Source organism: Pristiophorus japonicus, chromosome 14, assembly GCF_044704955.1.
Source record: "Pristiophorus japonicus isolate sPriJap1 chromosome 14, sPriJap1.hap1, whole genome shotgun sequence".
NCBI lineage: Eukaryota > Metazoa > Chordata > Chondrichthyes > Pristiophoridae > Pristiophorus > Pristiophorus japonicus.
This window is the reverse complement of record NC_091990.1, coordinates 104,716,615-104,738,533: the sequence shown is the minus strand read 5'-3', so window position 1 is coordinate 104,738,533 and position 21,919 is coordinate 104,716,615. Positions and strand designations below refer to the sequence as shown.

The 21,919-nt window shown below is 44.9% G+C and overlaps 1 protein-coding gene across 2 annotated transcripts in view; it reads right to left on the bottom strand.

The window, feature by feature from the left end:
- irf7 (interferon regulatory factor 7) overlaps positions 1-21,686 on the bottom strand; it is a 40,855-nt gene extending 19,169 nt beyond the window's left edge. For both annotated transcript variants that reach the window (XM_070899429.1, XM_070899430.1), the window contains exons 1-6: positions 21,581-21,686; positions 21,270-21,438; positions 20,043-20,229; positions 18,021-18,157; positions 14,308-14,368; positions 11,519-11,653 (exon numbers count right to left, since the gene is read on the bottom strand). In XM_070899429.1, coding sequence (XP_070755530.1) covers positions 11,519-11,653; positions 14,308-14,368; positions 18,021-18,157; positions 20,043-20,229; positions 21,270-21,438; positions 21,581-21,594 — 703 coding nt within the window. In that variant the 5' untranslated portion in view covers positions 21,595-21,686. The remainder of the gene's footprint in view (positions 1-11,518; positions 11,654-14,307; positions 14,369-18,020; positions 18,158-20,042; positions 20,230-21,269; positions 21,439-21,580) is intronic.
- Between the last annotated feature and the right edge of the window lie 233 nt (positions 21,687-21,919).

Sequence of the window (21,919 nt, the reverse complement as noted above, 5' to 3'; positions counted from 1 at the left end):
AAACAGGCCGCTTCGGCACAGGCAGACTGCCTTCAAGCAGTCTCAGTCTCCCCTCCACAGGTACTTGACATCCAACAACTTAAAACAGCCCAACAACAAGTTACCATGCAGGAAGGAAGAACTTGGGAAAACCAGGGTTGTTTTCTCAAAAACGACATCTGGTGTCACCCTGATGGGCGAACTGTTTGCCCTAGATCTCTATTTTTGCCCCTGTCTCGCCTAGCACACGGTCAGGCTCACATGGGCAAAGGAGGGATGATACATGCTATTAATGCATAGTGGTATGCACCAGGAATAACAGTAGTAATTGAGAAAGTTGCTAGAACATGCCAAATTTGTCAACAAAATAACAGAGGTAAAACACCTGCTGAATATGATCATCTACCCCAACCAAGTATGCCCTTTGAAAATTTGCAAATTGACTTTGTCCACATGCCTCCAGTATCAGGTCTTAAGTATCTATTAGTCATAGTAGATATGTTCACAAGGTGGGTAGAAGCGTACGCCACTAGGAAAGACGATGCCCGAACAGTAGTAAAAATTCTATTCAAAGAAATAGTACCAAGATATGGGATACCTATGGGAATCAACAGTGACAGGGGAACCCACTTCACCGGAAAAATAGTGCAAAACCTTACAGAAGCGTTAGGGTTCCAGTGGAAGTTACATATACCATATCAGCCACAGTCCTCGGGAATGGTAGAAAGAGTAAATGGGATAATAAAATCTACCCTTACCAAGGTATGTCAGGAGACTGGACTGAAGTGGCCAGAAGCCTTACCATTAGTATTGTATACAATGAGAAACCAGAAAAACCGAAACACTGATTTAACACCACATGAAGCCTTATTGGGAAGACCAATGCCTACTGGCGTAAAACCACCACTGGCAGATGAAAAAATAGCATTAATTTGGAATGATGAAAAATCACTAAAGTATGCTCAGGCCATGTGTGAAATAGCAAGAAGTCTGCATGAACAAATAAAGCAGACACAGGTGCCCCCGTCGGAAGGAAATATGCACCCTTTCAGACCTGGAGATCAAGTGTTAGTAAAAACATTAAATAAAGAATCCTTTTCTCCTAGGTGGAAAGGACCGTATCAGATAATTCTCACAACACGAACCGCTTTGAAGTTGGAAAAGCACCCGAACTGGGTGCATGCAACCCGCTGTAAATATTATTTCCCCGACGAATTACAGCCGAAGGAAAAGGCATTGAACCAGGACATACTACGGTGCCCAACTAAGAAAACAGCCATCTTCTCACTGAAGAACTGTACCTGCTCTTGTATTAAATATTTGGACTTGAAAATATTGCCCAAAATTCACGGACGGATGTCAGAGCTCATTTGTGTGCCAGTTTGGGCCTTTATTATTTGGATCACTATTACTATCGTGTGGACGTGTTGTTATTGTAACAACTTAATTCAAGAGTGGTATAGAAACAAACAAGAAAGGGAAGATGGGAAGGGACTCTTGGAAAAATTATAAATGGACGTTAGGTATACTGATCATTTTAGCGACAGGGAACTCCCGGCAGGAGGAAGAAGTCCTAAAAGAAGAAAGAGTATGGAAGGGAAATATGGTATGGGAAAGAAGTAATAGTATGAGGCAGCAAGGCAATTTTATATGCCCAGTAGGCCAAAGTTGTAAGGTAGGGAATTTTACGGCACGATGTGAGGCATGTGGAATGAAGGAAGAAAGAGGGGAGTTCCAGTTTATATTGGGGAAAGGGTATCAGTTGTTCATAGAATACCAGGCCGATGTGTGGATGAAGTGTACCGGGAGCACAGGGAAAAACAAGAGATGGGGGTACATAGGAGGGCCGGACGAGAGAAAAGACTTCCTCCGTTATTCATATACAAGTATGGTAGAAGGGCAGCGGATGTTGTGCATGAATAACACCCTGGTGAATGGAGGAGACCCATTTGTGGTAAAATGGTCAATAAAAGAATCCGGCCACCCAGAAGGCCGGGACTCGGGACATCTAAAAAGGATACTGACCACTTGCATCCCAGTGGTAAGATCCCCAGGTGTATTAAATCTAACAATACGAATTAAATATCCCCCAAAGAAAGAAGATGGTTGCCACACAACCAGTGTTAAGGTATCTTTTGAAAAAGAAAGACCCCAAAGAAAGAAACGGGATGTGTTAGGGACTGTGTTAGGTGGAGTGGGAGCAGGAATAGGAGCATTGAACCCCATGGATATCGAGACCCTACAAAATAAAATCCAGGCCGTCAGATATAAAAATCAGAAATGCCTGGGATGAAGGATTACAGCAATTACAGATATCAGGTTACGTCATAAATGAAATGACCTGGCAACAGAATGAAGGGATAGAGAAGGAAATAGAGAACCTAATGAAAGAACAACAGGGAGTAAACAAGTACACCCATTGCCTGTTTAAAGAAATGATCAGACAGCTATTAAGAGCCGAGTTAGAAAGGAAAATATTATCCTTCCATGCTAACACATGGGAAAGGTTGCTGGAAATTAACAAAAGAGATAAGCTTCTTAATTTAACCATTAGCCCTCAAAAAAAAAGATATACCAGTTGTAATCTGGATGGAATTTTGTATAAACCCCCCATTAATAAATGCGTGAGAAGAGTCTACACCCTGAAGTAAAAAGAACTTATACCTTTGGGCAGTGGCAAAATGAAGAAAAATATCTGTCTATGCACAAGATTGAACCCTTACCCCCTGTAATTAATTTGACCAGACTGCACAATTTGATACGGAATGACAAGAAAATTGAGGAAGCTCTGTCAAAGCAAGGCAGAGACATCCACCAATTTAGAGTCGAAATGAGTTACAAGAAGGGGCAGCTAGTGAGAATCGCAGATGAAGTCACCTCTTTGACAGTGCACCACTGGTGGGATGTGTTTACCGGATGGTCCCCAAAAGCTACAGCAGTACTGAAGCTTGCTATACCCCCCATAGTAATCGTAGGTGTGGTTATGCTTGTATTATTAATAATCCTTTGTGGAATGTGGATAAAATTAAAAAATTTAATTCGTCAAGTAATAAACCCCCTTTTGCTCAAGAAGAGAATATAGGAAATTGTGTTGATCTAAAAAATAAAAAGATCAACAAGGAGGGAATTGTGGAAGAAAGAATCTATGAATCTATGGCTTATGGAAAAGGGAAGGGTTAAATTCTGTTTTTGCTATGCTTAAAGAAATAATAGGATTAGAAAAATAGCCACGTTTTTTTAGCCTTGAAACTTAGAGATGCAATTAAATGACCATCTGGTATTAAAAGGGAGTCTCCTTTTATTCTGCTCATCAGACTGTGAACAGGGAGAAACTATGCAAGGATCGATAGAGTGTGTACCTCCCGAGACGACCTTTGTACTCGCGGGACTAATGAATAAGATTCCTTTTATATTTCTGTATTCAATTTCTGTATAAAGATAGGGACAATTTGCCTGTATGGCAGAGTTTTCTGCCTTGGTACGGTCCAAGCAGGCTCTCCGAGATATCTCGCTTTTTAAAATAAAATTCTCTCGAAGTGCAGTTCTGAAAGTCTCCGCCTGAGTTAATTTAAGCTAATATTTCCTCGACACAGACCAATTGAACAAATACTTTGCTTCTGTCTTCACTAAAGAAGACACAAATAACCTTCCGGAAATACTAAAGGACCGAGGGTCTAGCGCGAAGGAGGAACTGAAGGAAATCCTTATTAGTCAGGAAATTGTGTTCGGGAAATTGATGGGATTGAAGGCCGATAAATCCCCAGGGCCTGATAGTCTGCATCCCAGAGTACTTAAGGAAGTGGCCCTAGAAATAGTGGATGTATTGGGTGTCATTTTCCAACTTTCTATAGACTCTGGATCAGTTCCTATGGATTGGAGGATAGCTAATATAACCCCACTTTTTAAAAAAGGGAGAGAAAACAGGGAATTATAGACCGGTTAGCCTGACAATGGTAGTGGGGAAAATGTTGGAATCAATTATTAAAGATGTAATAGCAGCGCATTTGGAAAGCAGTGACAGGTCCAAGTCAGCATGGATTTATGAAAGGGAAATCATGCTTGACAAATCTTTTAGAATTTTTTGAGGATGTAACTAGTAGAGTGGACAAGGGAGAACCAGTGGATGTGGTGTATTTGGACTTTCAAAAGGCTTTGGACAAGGTATCACACAAGAGATTAGTGTGCAAAATTAAAGCACATGGTATTGGGGGTAATGTATTGACGTGGATAGAGAACTGGTTGGCAGACAGGAAACAAAGAGTAGGAATAAACAGGTCCTTTTCAGAATAGCAGGCAGTGACTAGTGGGGTACCGCAGGGTTCAGTGCTGGGACCCCAGCTATTTACAATATACACTAATGATTTAGATGAAGGAATTGAATGTAATATCTCCAAGTTTGCAGATGACACTAAGCTGGGTGGCGGTGTGAGCTGTGAGGAGGATGCCAAGAGGCTTCAGGGTGACTTGGACAGGTTCGGTGAGTGGGCAAATGCATGGCAGATGCAGTATAATGTGGATAAATGTGAGGTTATCCACTTTGGTGGCAGAAACAGGAAGGCAGATTATTATCTGAACGGTGACAGATTAGGAAAAGGGAAGGTGCAACGAGACTTGGATGTCATGGTACATCAGTCATTGAAAGTTGGCATGCAGGTACAGCAGGCGGTGAAGAAGGCAAATGGCATATTGGCCTTCATAGAGAGAGGATTTGACTATAGGAGCAGTGAGGTCTTATTGCAGGTGAGGCCACACCTTGAATATTGTGTACAGTTTTGGTCTCCTAATCTGAGGAAGGACATTCTTGCTATTGAGGGAGTGCAGCAAAGGTTCACCAGACTGATTCCCGGGATGGTAGGACTGACATATGAAGAAAGACTGGGTTGACTAGGCTTATATTCACTGGAATTTAGATGAATGAGAGGGGATCTCATAGAAACATAAAATTCTGATGTGATTGGACAGGTTAGATGCAGGGAAAATGTTCCCGATGTTGGGGAAATCTAGAACCAGGGGTCACAGTCTAAGGATAAGGGGTAAGCCATTTAGGACCGAGATGAGGAGAAACTTCTTCACTCAGAGAGTGGTGAACCTGTGAAATTCTCTATCACAGAAAGTTGTTGAGGCCAGTTCATTAGATATATTCAAAAGGGAGTTAGATGTGGCCCTTCCGGCTAAAGGGATCAAGGGGTATGGAGAGAAAGCAGGAATGGGATACTGAAGTTGCATGATCAGCCATGATCATATTGAATGGTGGTGCAGGCTCGAAGAGCCAAATGGCCTACTCCTGCACCTATTTTATATGTTTCTATGATAATTGAGAAGGACATAAGTATGACGAAAACCAGGGTAATAGATTGGAGAAAAGCTGATTTTGTGGGGCTGAGAATAGAACTTGGGAAAATAAAATGGGAAAAAATATTGGCAAAAATGATGCAGAACAGCAATGGAAAACATTTAAAACGGTTCAGAGTTCAGGAACAATATATTCTGCTAAAATGAAACGACGAACTAAACACTAATGAGACTCCGTGGATGAATAAAGCTACAAGGGAACAATTGAGGGTAAAGAAAGAGACATACATTAAGTACATAGACAGCAGGGGAGTGCATGATAAGGGAGAATATGAAAAGATTAGAAATCAAAAAAACAATTAGAAAGGCAAAAAAAGAACTATTTGAACATCAGAAATAGAGCAGGAGTGGGCCATTTTGGCCCCTCGAGCCTGCTCTGCCATTCAGTAAGATCATGGCTGATCTGATCTTGGCCTCAACTCCACTTCCTTGCCCACTCCCCATAACCCTGGACTCCCCTATAATTCAAAAATCTGTCTATCTTCACCTTAAATATATGCAATGACTCAGCCTCCACAGCTCCCTGGGATAGAGAATTCCATAAATTTACAAACCTGTGAGAAGAAATTCTTCCTCATCTCCATTTTAATGGGCGAACCCTTATTCTGAAACTATGCCCCCAGTTCTAGATTACCCCAGGAGGGGAAACATCCTCACTGCGTCTACTCTGTCAAGTCCCTCAGAATCTTATACATTTCAATAAGATCACACCTCAATTGTTCTAAACTCCAATGAGTATAGGCCCAATCTGCTCAGCCGTTCTTCATAAGAGAACCTCTTCAGTTCAGGAATCAACCTCGTGAACCTTCTCTGAACTGCCTCCAATGCAAGTATATTCCTCCTTAAATAAGGAGACCAAAACTTTACACAGTACTCCAGGTGTGGTCTCGCCAATGCCCTGTACAGTTGTAGCAGGACTTCACTTTTATACTCTATCCCCCTTGCAATAAAGGCCAACATTCCATTTGCCTTCCTAATTATTTGCTGTATCTGCATGCTAACTTTTTATGTTTCATGTACAAGGACCCCCAGATCCCTCTGTACCACAGAATTTTGTAATCTCTCCCCATTTAAATAATAATTTGTTTTTTTGTTTTTCCCACCAAAGAGGATAACCTCACATTTTCCCACATTATACTCCATCTGCCAAATTTTGCCCATTCACTGAGCCTATATATATCCCTTTGCAGATTCTTTGCATCCTCCTCACAACTTGCTTTCCCACATACCTTTGTATCATCAGCAAATTTGGCTACATTGCACTCGGTCCCTTCATCCAAGTCATTAATATAGGTTGTAAATAGTTGAGGCCCCAGCACTGATACTTGTGGCACTCCTCTAGTTAGTTTGTCAACCTGAAAATGACCCATTTATCCCAACTCTCTGTTTTCTGTTAGTTAGCCAATCCTCTATCCATGCTAATATATTACCCCCACCCCCGTGAGCTCTTATCTTGTGCAGTAACCTTTTATGTGGCACCTTATCGAATGCCTTCTGGAAATCCAAATACACATCTATTCCTTTATTCACCCTGCTTGTCACATCCTCAAAGAACTCCAGCAAATTTGTCAAACATGGTTTCCTTTCATAAAACCATGCTGACTCTGCTTGACTGTATTATGATTTTTAAAATGTCCTGCTACAGCTTCCTTAATAATGGCCTTCAGCATTTTCCCAATGATAGATGTTAGGCTAACTGGTCTATAGTTTCCTGCTTTCTGTCTCCCTACTTTCTTAACTAGGGGCGTTACATTTGTGGTTTTTCAATCCGCTGGGACCGCCCCAGAATCCAGGGAATTTTGTTACGATTACAGCCAAATGTATCCACTGTCTCTGTAGCCATCTCTTTTAAGACCCTAGGATGCAAGGCATCAGGTCCAGGGGAAGTTTACCTTTAGTCCCATTATTTTATCGAGTACTTTTCTCTAGTGATAGTAACTGTTTTAAGTTTTCCCCCTTCCAATAGCCCCTTGATTATCAACTATTGGGATGCTTTTAGTGTCTTCTACTGTAAAGACCGATACAAAATATTCGTTCAAAGTCTCTGCAATTTCCCATTACTAATTTCCCAGTCTCATCCTCTAAGGGACCAATGTTTACTTTAGCTACTCTCTTCCTTTTTATATACTTGTAGTAGCTCTTACTGTCTGTTTTTATATCTCTTGCCAATTTACTCTCAATCTATCTTTGATGGTTTCTAAAAATTCGTCCTTTGATGGTTTCTAAAAATTTCTCAATCCTCTGGCCTCCCACTGTTCTTCGCAACTTTGTATGCCTTTGTTTTCAATTTGATACCATCCTTTACTTCATTAGTTAGCCATGGTGGTTCATCCTTATCTTAAGAATCATTCTTTCTCACTGGAATATATCTTTGCTGGGAGTTATGAAATATCTCCTTAAATGTCTACCACTGCTCGTCTACCATCTTACCCTTTAATATATTTTCTCAGTCCACTTTAGCCAACTCTGTCTTCATACCTTTGTAATTGCCTTTATTTAAGTTCAGGACACTAGTTTGAGATCCAAGTTTCTCACCCTCAAATTGAATTTGAAATTCTACCATGCTATGATCACTCTTCCCAAGAGGATCCTTTACTATGAGATCATTAATTAATTCAGACTCATTACACATTACCAGATCTAAAATAGTCTGCTATCTGGTTGGTTCCACAACAGATCTAAGAAACTATCCCGAATACACTCTATGAACTCTTCCTCAAGGCTACCTTGGCCAATTTGATTTGTGAGTTGTGAGGAGGATGCAAAGACGCTGCAAGGCAATTTAGATAGGTTGAGTAAGTGGGCAAACACATGGCAGATGCAGTATAACGTTGATAAATGTGAAGTTATCCACTTTGGTAGGAAAAACATAAGGACAAAGTATTATTTAAATGGTGATGGCTTGGGAAGTGTCGATGTACAGAGGGACCTGGGTGTCCTTGTACACCAGTCATTGAAAGCAAACATGCAGGTGCAGCAAGCAGTTAGGAAGGCAAATGGTATGTTGGCCTTCATTGCAAGAGGATTTGAGTACAGGAGCAATTATACAGGGCCTTGGTGAGACCGCACCTGGAGTAGTGTGTGCAGTTTTGGTCTCCTTACCTACTTGCCATAGAGGGAGTGCAGCGAAGGTTCACCAGACTGATTCCTGGGATGGCAGGACCGTCGTATGAGGAGAGATTGGGTCGACTAGGCCTGTATTCACTAGAGTTTAGAAGAATGAGAGGGGATCTCATTGAAGTGTATAAAATTATGACTGGGTTGGATAGCCTGGATGCGGGGAGGATGTTTCCCCTGGCTGGGAAGTCTACAACAAAGGGTCACAGTCTCAGCATACTGGGTAGGAAATTTAGGACCGAGATGAGGAGAAATTTTTTCACTCAGAGGGTGGTGAACCTGTGGAATTCTCTACCACAGAAGGTCGTGGAGGCCAAGTCACTGAATATATTTAAGAGGGAGATAGATAGATTTCTAGAAACAAAAGGCATCAAGGGATATGGGGAAAAAGCAGGAATATGGTGTTGAGATAGAGGATCAGCCATGATCATATTGAATGGTGGTGCAGACTCGAAGGGCTGACTAGCCTACTACTGCTCCTATTTTCTATGTTTCTATGATTTGTCCAATCAATATGAAGATTAAAATCGCCCATGATTATTGCCGTACCTTTCTTACAAGCCTCCATTATTTCTTGACTTATACTCTGTCCTACAGTGTAGCTACTGTTCGGGGGCCTATAGACTACGCCCACCAGTGATTTCTTTCCCTTGTTTTTTATCTCCACCCAAACTGAATCCACATCTCGATCTTCTGAGCCAATATAATTTCTCACTACTGCACTGATTCCATCCTTTATTAACAGAGCTACCCCACCTCCTTTTCCTTTCTGCCTATCCTTCCAAAATGTCAAATATCCCTGAATATTCAGTTCCCAGCCTTGACACCTTGAAAGCATGTCTCTGTAATGGCTTTCAGATCATACCCATTTATATCTATTTGTGCCGTCAACTCATCCGTCTTTTAACAAATGCTGAAACTATGAAATTAAATCATCAAGGAATATAAAACAGAATATAAAATATTTTACAGGCACAACAATAAAAAAAGGAAGGTTCGGATGGAAATACGGCCATTAAGGGATAGACAGGATAATAGAGATGGCAGAAATAGTAAATAATTATTTTGCTTCAAACTCAAAAAGATAAAACCCCTGGTCCGGATGGATTGGATCCACGGATTTTAAAAAAATCTAGGAAAGAGTTAGCAGAGGCATTGCTAGACATATTCAATAATTCGTTACAATGTAGTGCCAGAGGACTAGCATATTTAAGAAGGGGGATAGAACATGTCCAGGAAATTATAGACCAGCTAGCTTAACATCGGTGGTAGGAAAAATAATGGAATCCCTACTAAAGGAGAAAATAGAAGAACATATAATAACGAATTGTCAGCATGGATTTAAAAAGGGAAAATCTTGCTTGACCAACTTCATTGAATTTTTTGAAGCAATAACAGAGAGTAGACAATGGTAATGCAGTAGATGTAATTTATCTAGATTTTCAAAAGGCCTTCAATAAGGTACCCCATAATAGATTGATGAATACGGTCAGAGAATGCAAGTAGTAGAATGGATAACTAGCTGGCTTCAAGACAGAAAGCAGAGAGTCGGGGTAAAGGGTAGCTATTCACAGTGGCAGAAGGTGGGTAGTGGTGTTCCACAAGGATCAGTGCTGGGACCACTGCTGTTCACAATTTAGACTTTGGAATATCAAAAACACAATTTCTAAATTTGCGGATGACACCAAATTGGGGGGAATAGTCAATACTGTGGAAGATTGCAACAAATTACAGCAGGACATTAATAACCTTGCAGAATGGATATATAATTGGCAAATGAAGTTAAATACAGATAAATGTGAGGTATTACATTTTGGTAGGAAGAATAGAGAGGTCAGTTATTACTTGGGAGGGTGCGAGTCTGGGTGGGGTAGAGGAACAAAGGGATCTCGGAGTACAAATATACAAATCACTAAAAGTTGTGACACAGGTTAGCAAGGCCATAAAAACACAAACCAAGCACTAGGGTTTATTTCTAGAGGTATAGAATTGAAAAGTAGGGAAGTTATGCTAAATTTATATCAAACCTTGGTTAGACCACACTTAGAGTATTGCATACAGTTCTGGTCGCCATATTATAAAAAGGATATAGAGGCACTGGAGAGGGTGCAGAGAAGATTTACAATGATGATACCAGAAATGCGAGGGTATACATATCAGGCTGGGTCTCTTTTCTCTTGAAAACAGAAGGCTGAGGGAAGACCTAATAGAGGTCTTTAAAATTAGAAAGATTTTGATAGAATAGATAGAGAGAGAATGTTTCCACTTGTGGGGAAGAGCATAACTAGAGGCCATCAATATAAGATAAGAAATCCAATAGGGAATTCAGAAGAAACTTCTGTAATCAGAGTGGTGAGAATGTGGAACTCGCTTCCACAGGGAGTGGTTGAAGCGAATAGTATGGATGCATTTAAGGGGAGGCTAGACAAACATATGAAGGAGCAGAGAATAGAGGGTTATGTTGATAGATTTAGATGAGGAAAGATGGGAGGAGGCTCAAGTGGAACATAAACACCGGCATGGACTGGTTGGGCCGAATGGCCTGTTTCTGTGCCGTATATCCGATGTAATCCTGTGCACTGTAATGCCAGGTTACAAGCCATTTGTGACAAGGCCAGAGAGGGTCTTACTGCCTCATTTATCTCTCTCCGAGCCAGAAGGGCAGCAATTTTACAGCCTACCCGTCACTGACTGTAGGATTGGCTCAGAGCAAGTGGTAAAGGTCAGAGGACCAAGGATTGTCCGGGGATCGGGATCGGAGTGTCCGTGAAAGGGAGAGTCCGGGGATCGGGATCGGAGAGTCCGGGGATCAGGATCGGAGAGTCCGGGGATGGACGCTGGTTTCTCGTTGGCAATAAGGCCGCGGATGGTGCCATTTGAGGAGGAGGCTCCGCCCCATTTCCAGGGTGATGTCCAACCAGGAGCCAGGCCAAATCGGGGGGGGGTAGGGTGATGCTCGCAGCCTTTACCGACAGGCTGAAGTGCGGGCGGACGGGGACATGCAAACTCCACCTGTGTGTTCACCAATCTATGGTTCGGGTTCCAGCGATGGCCGGCGTTCCTTACTTACCGCTGGGCACGACCTGGGCCGGGGACAGACGGGCTTCCTGGGGAGGGGGGCCCAGAGGTGGCAGTCCCATGCCATGTCCTCCCATCGGCAGGGTGGAGAGGTCCCGAAGCTGCAACAGGCCGGGAGCCATTTGATCTTTAACAAGAACACACAGAATAAAGAGAGGTTAATCCAGCGCCGTCCACCACCCCAGGGCCTCCCACAGCACCTCACAGCCAATGAAGCTCTTTTGGAATGCGGTCACTGTTTCAATCTGCGCACAGCAAGCTCCCACTAACAGCAACGCGATAATGGCGAGACCATCTTTTTTTAGTGATGTTGATGGAGGGGTTAATATTGGACCCAGGACACTGGAGAGAACTTCTCTGCACTTCTTCAAAATAGTGCCGTGGGATCTTTTACATTCAGGCAAAAGGGCAGACGGGGCCTTGGTTTAACATCTCATCGAAAGAGATGGCACCTCGGTTGAATTTTTCAAGGAGGTAACCAGGAGGGTCAATGGGGACAGTGCGTATGATGTAATATATATGGATTTTTGCAAAGCTTTTGATAAGGTCCCACATGGCAGACTGGTCACAAAAGTAAAAGCCCAAGGGATCCAGGGCAAAGTGGCAAGTTGGATCCAAAATTGGCTAGGAGGCAGGAAGCAAAGGGTAATGGTTGATGGGTGTTTTTGTGACTGGAAGGCTGTATCCAGTGGGGTTTCACAGGGCTCAGTGCTGGGTCCCTTGTGGTATATAATCAAAGACTTCGACTTGAATGTTGGGGGTATAATTAAGAAGTTTGCAGATGACACCAAAATAGGCTGTGTGGTTGATAATTAAGAAGAAAGCTGCGGATTGCAGGAGGATATCAATGTACTGGTCAGGTGGGCAAAATAGTGGCAAATGGAATTCAATCCGGAGATGTATGAGGTAATGCATTTGGGGAGGGCTAACAAGGCAAGGGAATACACATTAAACGGTATGACACTGAAAAGTGTAGAGGAACAAAGGGACCTTGGAGTGCATGTCCACAGATCCCTGAAGGTAGCAGGCCAGGTAGATAAGGTGGTTAAGAAGGCATATGGAATACTTGCCTTTATTAGTTAAGCCACAGCTGGAGTACTGCATGCAGTTGTGGTCACCACATTACTGGAAAGATGTGATTGCACTGGAAAGGGTGCAGAGGAGATTTACAAGAATATTGCCTGGACAGGACAATTTTGGCTATGAGGAAATATTGGAGATGCTGGGTCCTTTTTCTTTGCAACAGAGGAGGCTGAGGGGAGACCTGATTGAGGTGTATAAAATTATGAGGGGCCTGGATACAGTGGACAGGAAGGACCTGTTTCCCTTGGCAGAGGGGTCAGCAACCAGGGGGCATAGATTTAAAGTAACTGAGGGGAGGTTTAGAGGGGATATGAGGGGAAATTTCTTCACCCAGAGGGTGGTGGGGGTCTGGAACTCACTGCCTGAAAGGGTGGGAGAGGAAGAAACCTTCACCACATTTAAAAAGTACTTTGATGTGTTGAATGGCCTCCTTCCGTGCTGTAAATTTCTATGACGCTCACTCAGTACTGACAGTGCAGCACTCCCTCAGTACTGCCCCTCCGACAGTGCAGCACTCCCTCAGTACTGCCCCTCCGACAGTGCAGCACTCCCTCAGTACTGCCCCTCCGACAGTGCAGCACACCCTCAGTACTGCCCCTCCGACAGTGCAGCACTCCCTCAGTACTGCCCCTCCAACAGTGGGAGAGAGCTCCAGATATCCACTGCCCTTTGTGTGAAGAAGTGCTTCCTGACATCACCCCTGAATGGCCTGGCTCGAATTTTAAGGTGATGTCCCCTTGTTCTGGACTCCCCTCACCAGAGGAAATAGTTTCTCTCGATCTACCCGATCAAACCCTTTAATCATCTTAAACACCTCGATTTGATCACCCCTTAATCTTCTAGTCTCGAGGGAATACACGCCCAGAATGTGCAACCTGCCCTCTTAATTTAACCCTTTTAGCCCCAGTATCATTCTGGTGAATCTGCGCTGCTCCCCCGCCGAGGCCGATATATCCTTCCTGAGGGGTGGGGCCCAGAACTGAACGGAATACTCCTGACGGGTTTGACACGAGCTCGGTGCAGTCCTGCTGGACGTTACTAATGTTCCTAACCTAAGGAAAGATATACTTGCCATAGAGGGAGTGCAACAAAGATTCACCAGACTGATTCCTGGGATGGGGGGATTGTCCTATGAGGAGAGATTGAGTAGACCAGGCCTATATTCCATAGAGATTAGATGAATGAGAGGTGATCGCATTGAAACATACACAATTCTTACAGGGCTTGACAAGGTAGATGCAGTGAGGATGTTTCCTTTGGCTGGGGAGTTTAGAACTAGGGGTCACAGTCTCAGAATAAGAGGTTGGCCATTTCGGACCGAGATGAGGAGAAATTTCTTCACTCAGAGGGTGGTGAATCTTTGGAATTCTTTACCCCAGAGGGCTGAGGAGGTTGAGTATATTCAAGACAGATATCGATACATTTTTGAATATTAAGGAAATCAAGTGATATGGGGATTGTGCAGGAAAGTGGAATTGAGGTAGAAGATCAGCCATGATCTTATTAATTGGCAGAGCAGACTTGAGGGGCCGAATGGCCGACTCCTGCTCCAAATTCTGATGTTCTTATGACAGGTGCTAATAATGCATCAAGTATCCAATGACTAGTCGTGTAACCAGCTGGATTCTTGACTCCAGGTTTTCAGGCAGCCCAATCTCACCAAGCCAGCACACCCTATACAGTGAAAGAAACACCAACCTGCACCAGTGTCTGACAGGGTCACCATCGTCAAATCCGGAATAAATTCTTCCAGCTGGTCCTAGTCAACACAAACAAATGGGCACATCTGTACTTTTGTCAATCACCAAACTCTTCACCATTCACTTTCACATTTAGGTCACAAAGTGATTATAATCATATGTCCTCAATGTGGGTCATTACTAAGCAGTTTACAATCAGCAAGGTTGGAACTTTCATTGGTTGCCTTGTTTGAAGGGACAATGTAAGGTGTCAGCTGTGACTCAGTGGGTAACACTCTCGCTACTGGGTCAGAAGGATCTGGGTTCATGTCCCAGTCCAGAGTCTTCAGCACAAAATCCAGGCCGACACTCCCAGTGCTAGTACTGAGGGAGTGCTGCACTGTCGGAGGGACAGTACTGAGGGAGCGCTGCACTGTCGGAGGGATAGTACTGAGGAAGCGCTGCACTGTCGGAGGGACAGTACTGGAGGGAGCGCTGCACTGTCGGAGGGACAGTACTGAGGGAGCGCTGCACTGTCGGAGGGACAGTCTTTCAAAAGAGTCATTAAAGACGTAGAAGGTCCCATGGCACTATTTTGAAGAAGAGCAGAGAGTTCTCCCCGATGTCCTAGGGCCAATATTTATCCCTCAATCAACATCACTAAAACAGATTCTCTGGTCATTATCACATTGCTGTTTGTGGGAGCTTGCTGTGCGCAAATTGGCTGCAATATTACAACAGTGGCCACACTTCATTGGCTGTAAAGGCTTTGGCATATCCTGAGGCTGTGAAAGGCGCTATAGAAATGTAAATCTTTCTTAATTCTGCCCTTTTCATCAATTTTGGGCTGCGATCGCAAAATAACAAAAAATGGATTGTGACGCAGTTTGCTTTAGCGAGGTAACCCGATATTCCTGATATCTGACCAATGACAAGAAGCCTTTGTACCTTTTTAATATGATATTACATACATTAATTAATGATTGGCTTCAGAGTTCAGTTGCTAAGTTACTGATACACAAACACTCCCAAAGAGCGATAGTTTCATTGGGCCCAAGTTTCCACATGATTTGCGCCTGATTTTTAGGAGCAACTGGTGGAGAACGGACTATCTTAGAATTTGCAATTCTCCACATTTTTATTTCTGCAGTTCTAGTCAGGTAGAACAGTTCTACTTTGGAACAGAATTTTTTCTTCAAAAGGGGGCGTGTTCGGCCACTGACGCCTGATTTGAAAGTTTCCACAGTGAAAATGTACTCCAAACTAAAGTAGAATGGAGCAAATGAAGATTTTTGTAGAACTAAAAAACCTGTTCTACACATTAAAAAAATCAGGCGCAGGTTACAAATCAGGTGTCCAGAACGAGGTGGGGGCGGGGCGGGGGGGGGGGAAGGGAAGTCATTAAATTCTACAATAAATCCTTATTTATACTTCTACAAATATTATACAAATAAATCCAACCTGAATAAACATTTATAAGCAAAGAAAAGATTAAATAAGCCATCTTCCTACCTGTGTGAAAGTGCTTCAGCCAGGAAGAATGGTGCAGCAAGCCTCACAAAACGAGGGAGCCGACCGAACGCGGGCGGGGGAGGAGGAGGGAGCCGACCGAACGCGGGCCGGGGGAAGGGAAGGGGAGGGAAGGGAAGGGAGCCGACCGAACGCGGGGGGGGGGGGGGGGGGAGGAGGGGAGGGAATGGAGCCGTTCCAGACGGCTGGCGGGAAAGAGAGAAGGCTGCAGGAAGCCTCAGAAATTGAGGAGCCATTTCCCGATGGCAAAAGGGGGAGGTCGTCGGGAAACGGCTGCCTCAACTTTCTGAGGCTTCCTGCACCCTTCTCACTGCTAGAAGAAGCCTCTGTGCTGATGGCAATGTACTTTTATTAAAAAATGTTCAAAAACTAAACAGCTACAAAGAACTACAAAGATCTACAAAAATGGCCGAGTGCCAATGTTTTTTTCACACTGAGCATGCGCGAACGCTCCAACGCGCACGTGCAGGAAAAAAATTAATTTAAATAGTACCTATCCCCTCCCACTTACAAAATCGGCGTGTGTAGGCTCCGCCCCCCTGGGCACCACGCCAAGCAGACAAGGAGCTGCAGAACGCTCCAGAATCGCTCGTTTTTTTTCCGGCGCCGTTTTAGGCACGAAAAACGGGCACCCAGCTCGGAGGGGCGCCCGTTTTTTATCATGTGGAAACTTGGGCCCAATGAGACTACAATCGATTTGACTGGACCTGCGTCCCCGACATAGAAACTGCTTAGATAGTGGTAGCCGCACCCTCGGTCTATCAAACGCGGAGTGTATAGGTGTTGGATGATTGGAGGAAGTAAACGGAATTCATCATCTCAACTTGCTGAGCTAACAAGGATCTTTGATCCAGGAGATTAAGGTGTCAAAGAGCATATTTGAAAATCATAATATGATTGGGCAGAGTCAACACTGAATTATAAAAGGGAAATCCTGTATGACAAATCTGTTGAGTTTTTTTGGGTTGTAACTAGCAGTGTAGATAAGTGGATGTGGTGTATTTGGATTTTCAGAAGGCATTTGATAAGCTGCCACACAAGAGGTTATTACACAAAATTAAGGCTCATGGGATTAGGGGTATTATACTAGCATGGATTGAAGATTGGTTAACAGACAGAAAACAGAGAGTAGGAATAAACGGGTTATTTTCGGGTTGGCAGGCTGTAACTAGTGGGGTACCGCAAGGATCGGTGCTTGGACCCCAGATATTCACAATCTGTATCAATGGTTTGGATGATGGGACCAAATGTAAAATATCCAAGTTTGCTGATGATACAAAGCTAGGAGGGAATGTAAGTTGTGAGGAGGATGCAAAGAGACTTCAAGGGGATATAGACAGACTAAGTGAGTGGGCAAATGGAATATAATGTGGAGAAATGTGAAGTTATCCACTTTGGTAGGAAAAATAGAAAAGCAGAGTATTTTTTTTTAAAAAGGTGAGAGATTGGGAAATGTTGGTGTTCAGAGTGACCTGGGTGTCCTTGTACACGAATCACTGAAAGTTAACATACAGGTACAGCAAGCAATTAAGAGAGCAAATGGTATGTTGGCCTTATTAAAAGGGATTGGAGTATATAAGAGTAAAAACGTCTTACTGCAATTATATAGGGCCCTGGGAAGACCACACCTGGAGTATTGAGGAGAGAGAAACAGAGTTAACATTTCAGGTCAATGACCCTTCGTCAGAACTGGAAAAGGTTAGAGATGAACAGTTTTTAAGCAAGTGTAGGAGCAGGGAAAGGGGGGAGGGGAGGAAAGAACAAAAGGGAAGGTCTGTGATAGGGTGGAAAGCGGGAGATGAAATGACTAAAGGGAGAAGGGAGCCAGAAAGCAATGAAGATGAACAAGGTAAAAGAGACAAACGGAAATATTGTCGGAGAGAAGAAAGACTTGGATTTATATAGCACCTTTCACGACCACTAGATGTCCCAAAGTGCTTTACTGCCAATGAAGTGCTAATTTGCGCACAGCAAGCTCACAAACATCAAAGTGATAATGACCAGATAGTTTTTTCTGTTATGTTGATTGAGGGGTAAATATTGGCCCCAGGACACCGAGGACAATGACCCTGCTCTTCTTTGAAATAATGCCGTGGGATCTTTTACGTTCACCTGCAAGAGCAGATGGGGCCTCGGTTTAACGTCCCGATGGTTAGAAGTTGGGCACAAGTGATGAGCAGACTGTTCCCAGATCTCACGTACCTGATGGTAGGGCCCTGCGGAGGATTGCTGGGGGGCGTAGAGGGTAAAGTTGGGCCACACTAGGTCAGTCTCCGGGCTGATGTATAGTCTCGATTCAAGCTCGTCATCTCCCTCTGGAACTGCACCGATTCTCGCATCTGAAATCGCGAAAAGGCATTTTAACACCAAACCTTTCCTTTTGAGTTTTTTTTATAATTACTTAGAATCGCACAGCACAGCAGGAGGCCATTTGGCCCATCAAGCCTGTGCCGGCTCTGTGAAAGAGCGATCCCATTAGTTCCACTCCCCCTGCTCTTTCCCCACAGCCCTGCACATTTATTCCTGTAAAGTATTTATCCAATTCCCTTTTGAAAGTTACTACTGAACATGCTCCCACCGCCCTTTCAGGCAGCGCGTTCCAGATCACAACAACTCGCTGCGTAAAAACATTCTCCTCATCTCCCCCTCTGGATCTTTTGCCAATCACCTTCAATCTGTGCCCTCTGGTTCCTGCCACCGGAAAATGTTTCTCCTTATTTACTCAAAACTGCTCATTATTGTGAACACCTCTATTAAATCTCTCCTTAACCTTCTCTGCTCTAACGAGAACAAGCCCAGCTTCTGTGGGGAGGGGGGGAGGGAGGCGGGGAGATGATCTGATGTCAAGGTGTGTAAGGAGGCCAGCTTAGGATGAAATGCTTTAGGCCACGAGTTGAGGTAACCTAATAGAGGTCTTTAAAATTATGATAGAGTGGATACAGAGAGAATGTTTCCACTTGTGGGGAAGAGCATAACTAGAGTCCATCAATGTAAGATAGTCACCAAGAAATCCAATAGGGAATTCAGAAGAAACTTCTTCACCCGGAGAGTGGTGAGAATGTGGAACTCGCTACCACAGCGAGCGGTTGAAGTGAATAGTGTTGATGCATTTAAGGGGAGGCTAGACAAGCATATGAGGGAGAAGGGAATAGAGGATTATGTTGATAGATTGAGATGAGGAAAGACAGGAGGAGACTCGCGTGGAGCATAAACACCGGCATGGACTGGTTGGGCCGAATGGCCTGTTTCTCTGCCGTATATCCCATGTAATCCAATGAACCACGAAATGTCAACAAGCACAGTGCCCTGTACAGCTCCACACTGACTATCTGGGGCTGGATAAGAATCTGAAATGGAAGAATACAGACAGGAAGTGGGCAGCCTCGCCGCAAGAGCCAGCACTGACACCGACACGATGGGCCGAATGGCCTTGGACTCTGGGCAATTTGAACGAGGCCCATTTCCCCGGAGCAAAGCCGATCGGTGGGCACCACAGGGGCCAGGGTAACAGGGCAGAGGCCCCTGCCCCTGTAAAGGTGCAACCCCCCCCCCACCACCATGGGGGTTCCAATGGAGGAGAAGGGGCAGCAGTTGGCTCTGAGCTTGCTATAGGATGGAATCAGAACAATTACAGCACAGAAGGAGGCCATTCGGCCCATCGTGTCCACGCTGGCCAACCAAGAGCTATCCAGCCTAATCTCACTTTGCAGCTCTTGGTCCGTAGCCCTGTAGGTTACGGCACTTTAAGTGCACATCCAAGTACTTTTTAAATGTGGTGAGGGTTTCTGCCTCTACCACCCTTTCAGGCAGTGAGTTCTAGACCCCCACAACCCTCTGAGTGAAGCAATTTGCCCTCAAACCCCCTACCAATTACTTTAAATCTATACCCCCTGATTGTTCACCCCTCTGCCAAGGGAAACAGGTCCTTCCTATCCACTCACCACCTCCAACCCCAAGTCCAATATCTGTTTAATAAGCAAAAGAGACACACACATACTTCAGCCCTTCGAGCCTGTTCGCCATTCATGAGATCATGGCTGAGCCGTGACCTAACTCCACTCACCTCAGTCATTTTGTCTCAGTGAAGTGTAGCAGTGAAGAGGGCGTGAACAGTGTTTTAGTATACAGGCGGTGCATATACGGAGCGAGTGAACAGTGCCTCAGTATACAGGCGGTGTGTACCCGGAGCGAGCGAACAGTGTCTCAGTATACAGGCGTACGTACCTGGAGCTGGACTGGGGATGTGGCCGTTGATGGAGTAGATTTTATGTGGGTCCGATGATTCCTTTGAATTGTCCTGCAGCATTCGGAACGACTCGATACTGTTCAGGGCGCACCGGAAATTTGTTTTCCATCTGGCAGGATCCGCGGAATCCCCAGCGGTGAATTTCCCGCTCGCTATTGCCCAATCCTGCAAACAAAGTGCAGAAGGATTCCAGTATGGATACAGTGCAGCACTCCCTCAATACCGCACCTCCGACAGTGCAGCAGTCCCTCAGTACCGCCCCTCCGACAGTGCAGCAGTCCCTCAGTACCACCCCTCCGACAGTGCAGCACTCCCTCAATGCCGCCCCTCCGACAGTGCAGCAGTCCCCCAGTACCGCCCCTCCGACAGTGCAGCAGTCCCTCAGTATCACCCCTTCGACAGTGCAGCACTCCCTCAATACCGCCCCTCCGACAGTACAGCAGTCCCTCAGTACCACTCCTCCGACAGTGCAGCAGTCCCTCAGCACCGCCCCTCCGACAGTGCAGCGCTCCCTCAGTACTGCCCCTCCGACAGTGCAGCGCTCCCTCACACACAGGCATAGACATACAACAACTTGTATTTATATAGCAACTTTAACAGTGATACAGACAGGTATACATGGACATACACACAGGTATGCACACACAGGGGTATACAGACAGATGTAGAGGAATATATGTATGGTGATTTGAATGCATAGACACATCGGTATATGCATACAGGGATAGATACACACACTGGTATATAACATACACACACACACAGGTAAATACAGACAGATGTAGAGAAATATACACATGGTGATTTGAATGCATAGACACACAGGTATACACACGCGCAGGCACATATTCCCATTTTTAGCGGAACCCAGTTAACAAACGCTCAGGACTGCACTGGGAGTGTGAACCTTCATTTATGTGCTCAAGTTTCTGGAATGTGACTTGACCTTCTGACTCAAATGCAAGTGGGCTACCCACTGAGTCGCAGCTTTTTGACAAATTGTTTGCTTCAGGATAAAACATTCCCTGAGACAGCAGCACTGAGCTGTCCCGGGAGTTGCTGGGACAGACGGGACTGTTCCGGGATAGCACTGGGATGGACTGTCCCGGGAGTTGCTGGGACGGACGGGACTGTCCCGGGACAGCCCTGCCTGTGTGCAGAGGCAGTGGGTGGGAGCAGCTCTGTGTCGATCCTGTCAGACCTACCTTGAAGATGCGGTAATCGTCCTCACACAGGTCCTGCCGGGAAGCGTGTTTCCAGGGGATGCGGAAGATGCTCCTGTGACCGTTGACCCAGGCCAGGCCCTGGTACCTGCCGCTGGCCACCTGCTCCATCAGCCAGGGCTGCAGCTGAGGTTTGTGGTTGTTGTTCATTCTGTAAACAGCAACACAGAGAAAGCTTGATGATTAAAGGCAGCGAACCCTTGCAAAGCGAGACAATGCACCGACCGGACAATGGTGCAAAAACACAATAAACACAGCCGAATACTGCAGCGCTGCAAGTCTGCCTCAGTCACCTCTGCTTGCCCATTGGCGAATTCTCACAGCTCCACAGTCTGCAGTGACTACAAGGCAGACGCCAGGCTGCAGCCTTTTATATAGAGGCTGCTGTTGCCACCCACCCTGACATCACACCCCACTGAGACAATCGCCGGCAGGAGGGGCTGACCTCCCTCTGTTTGCGGCACAATCCTGGGCAGGGGGGGAGCCAGGCTGCCAAATATGGCAATACCGCTTTCTTTCCCAGAAATCACATGTACGCCAAGCAAGGCTGCAGCTTTAGGCTTGTTAAGTTTCACTTTCTTTTGCTGCACCAAAAGTTAGTGCAAAAAGATTGTGCACATTTATTTACTCTG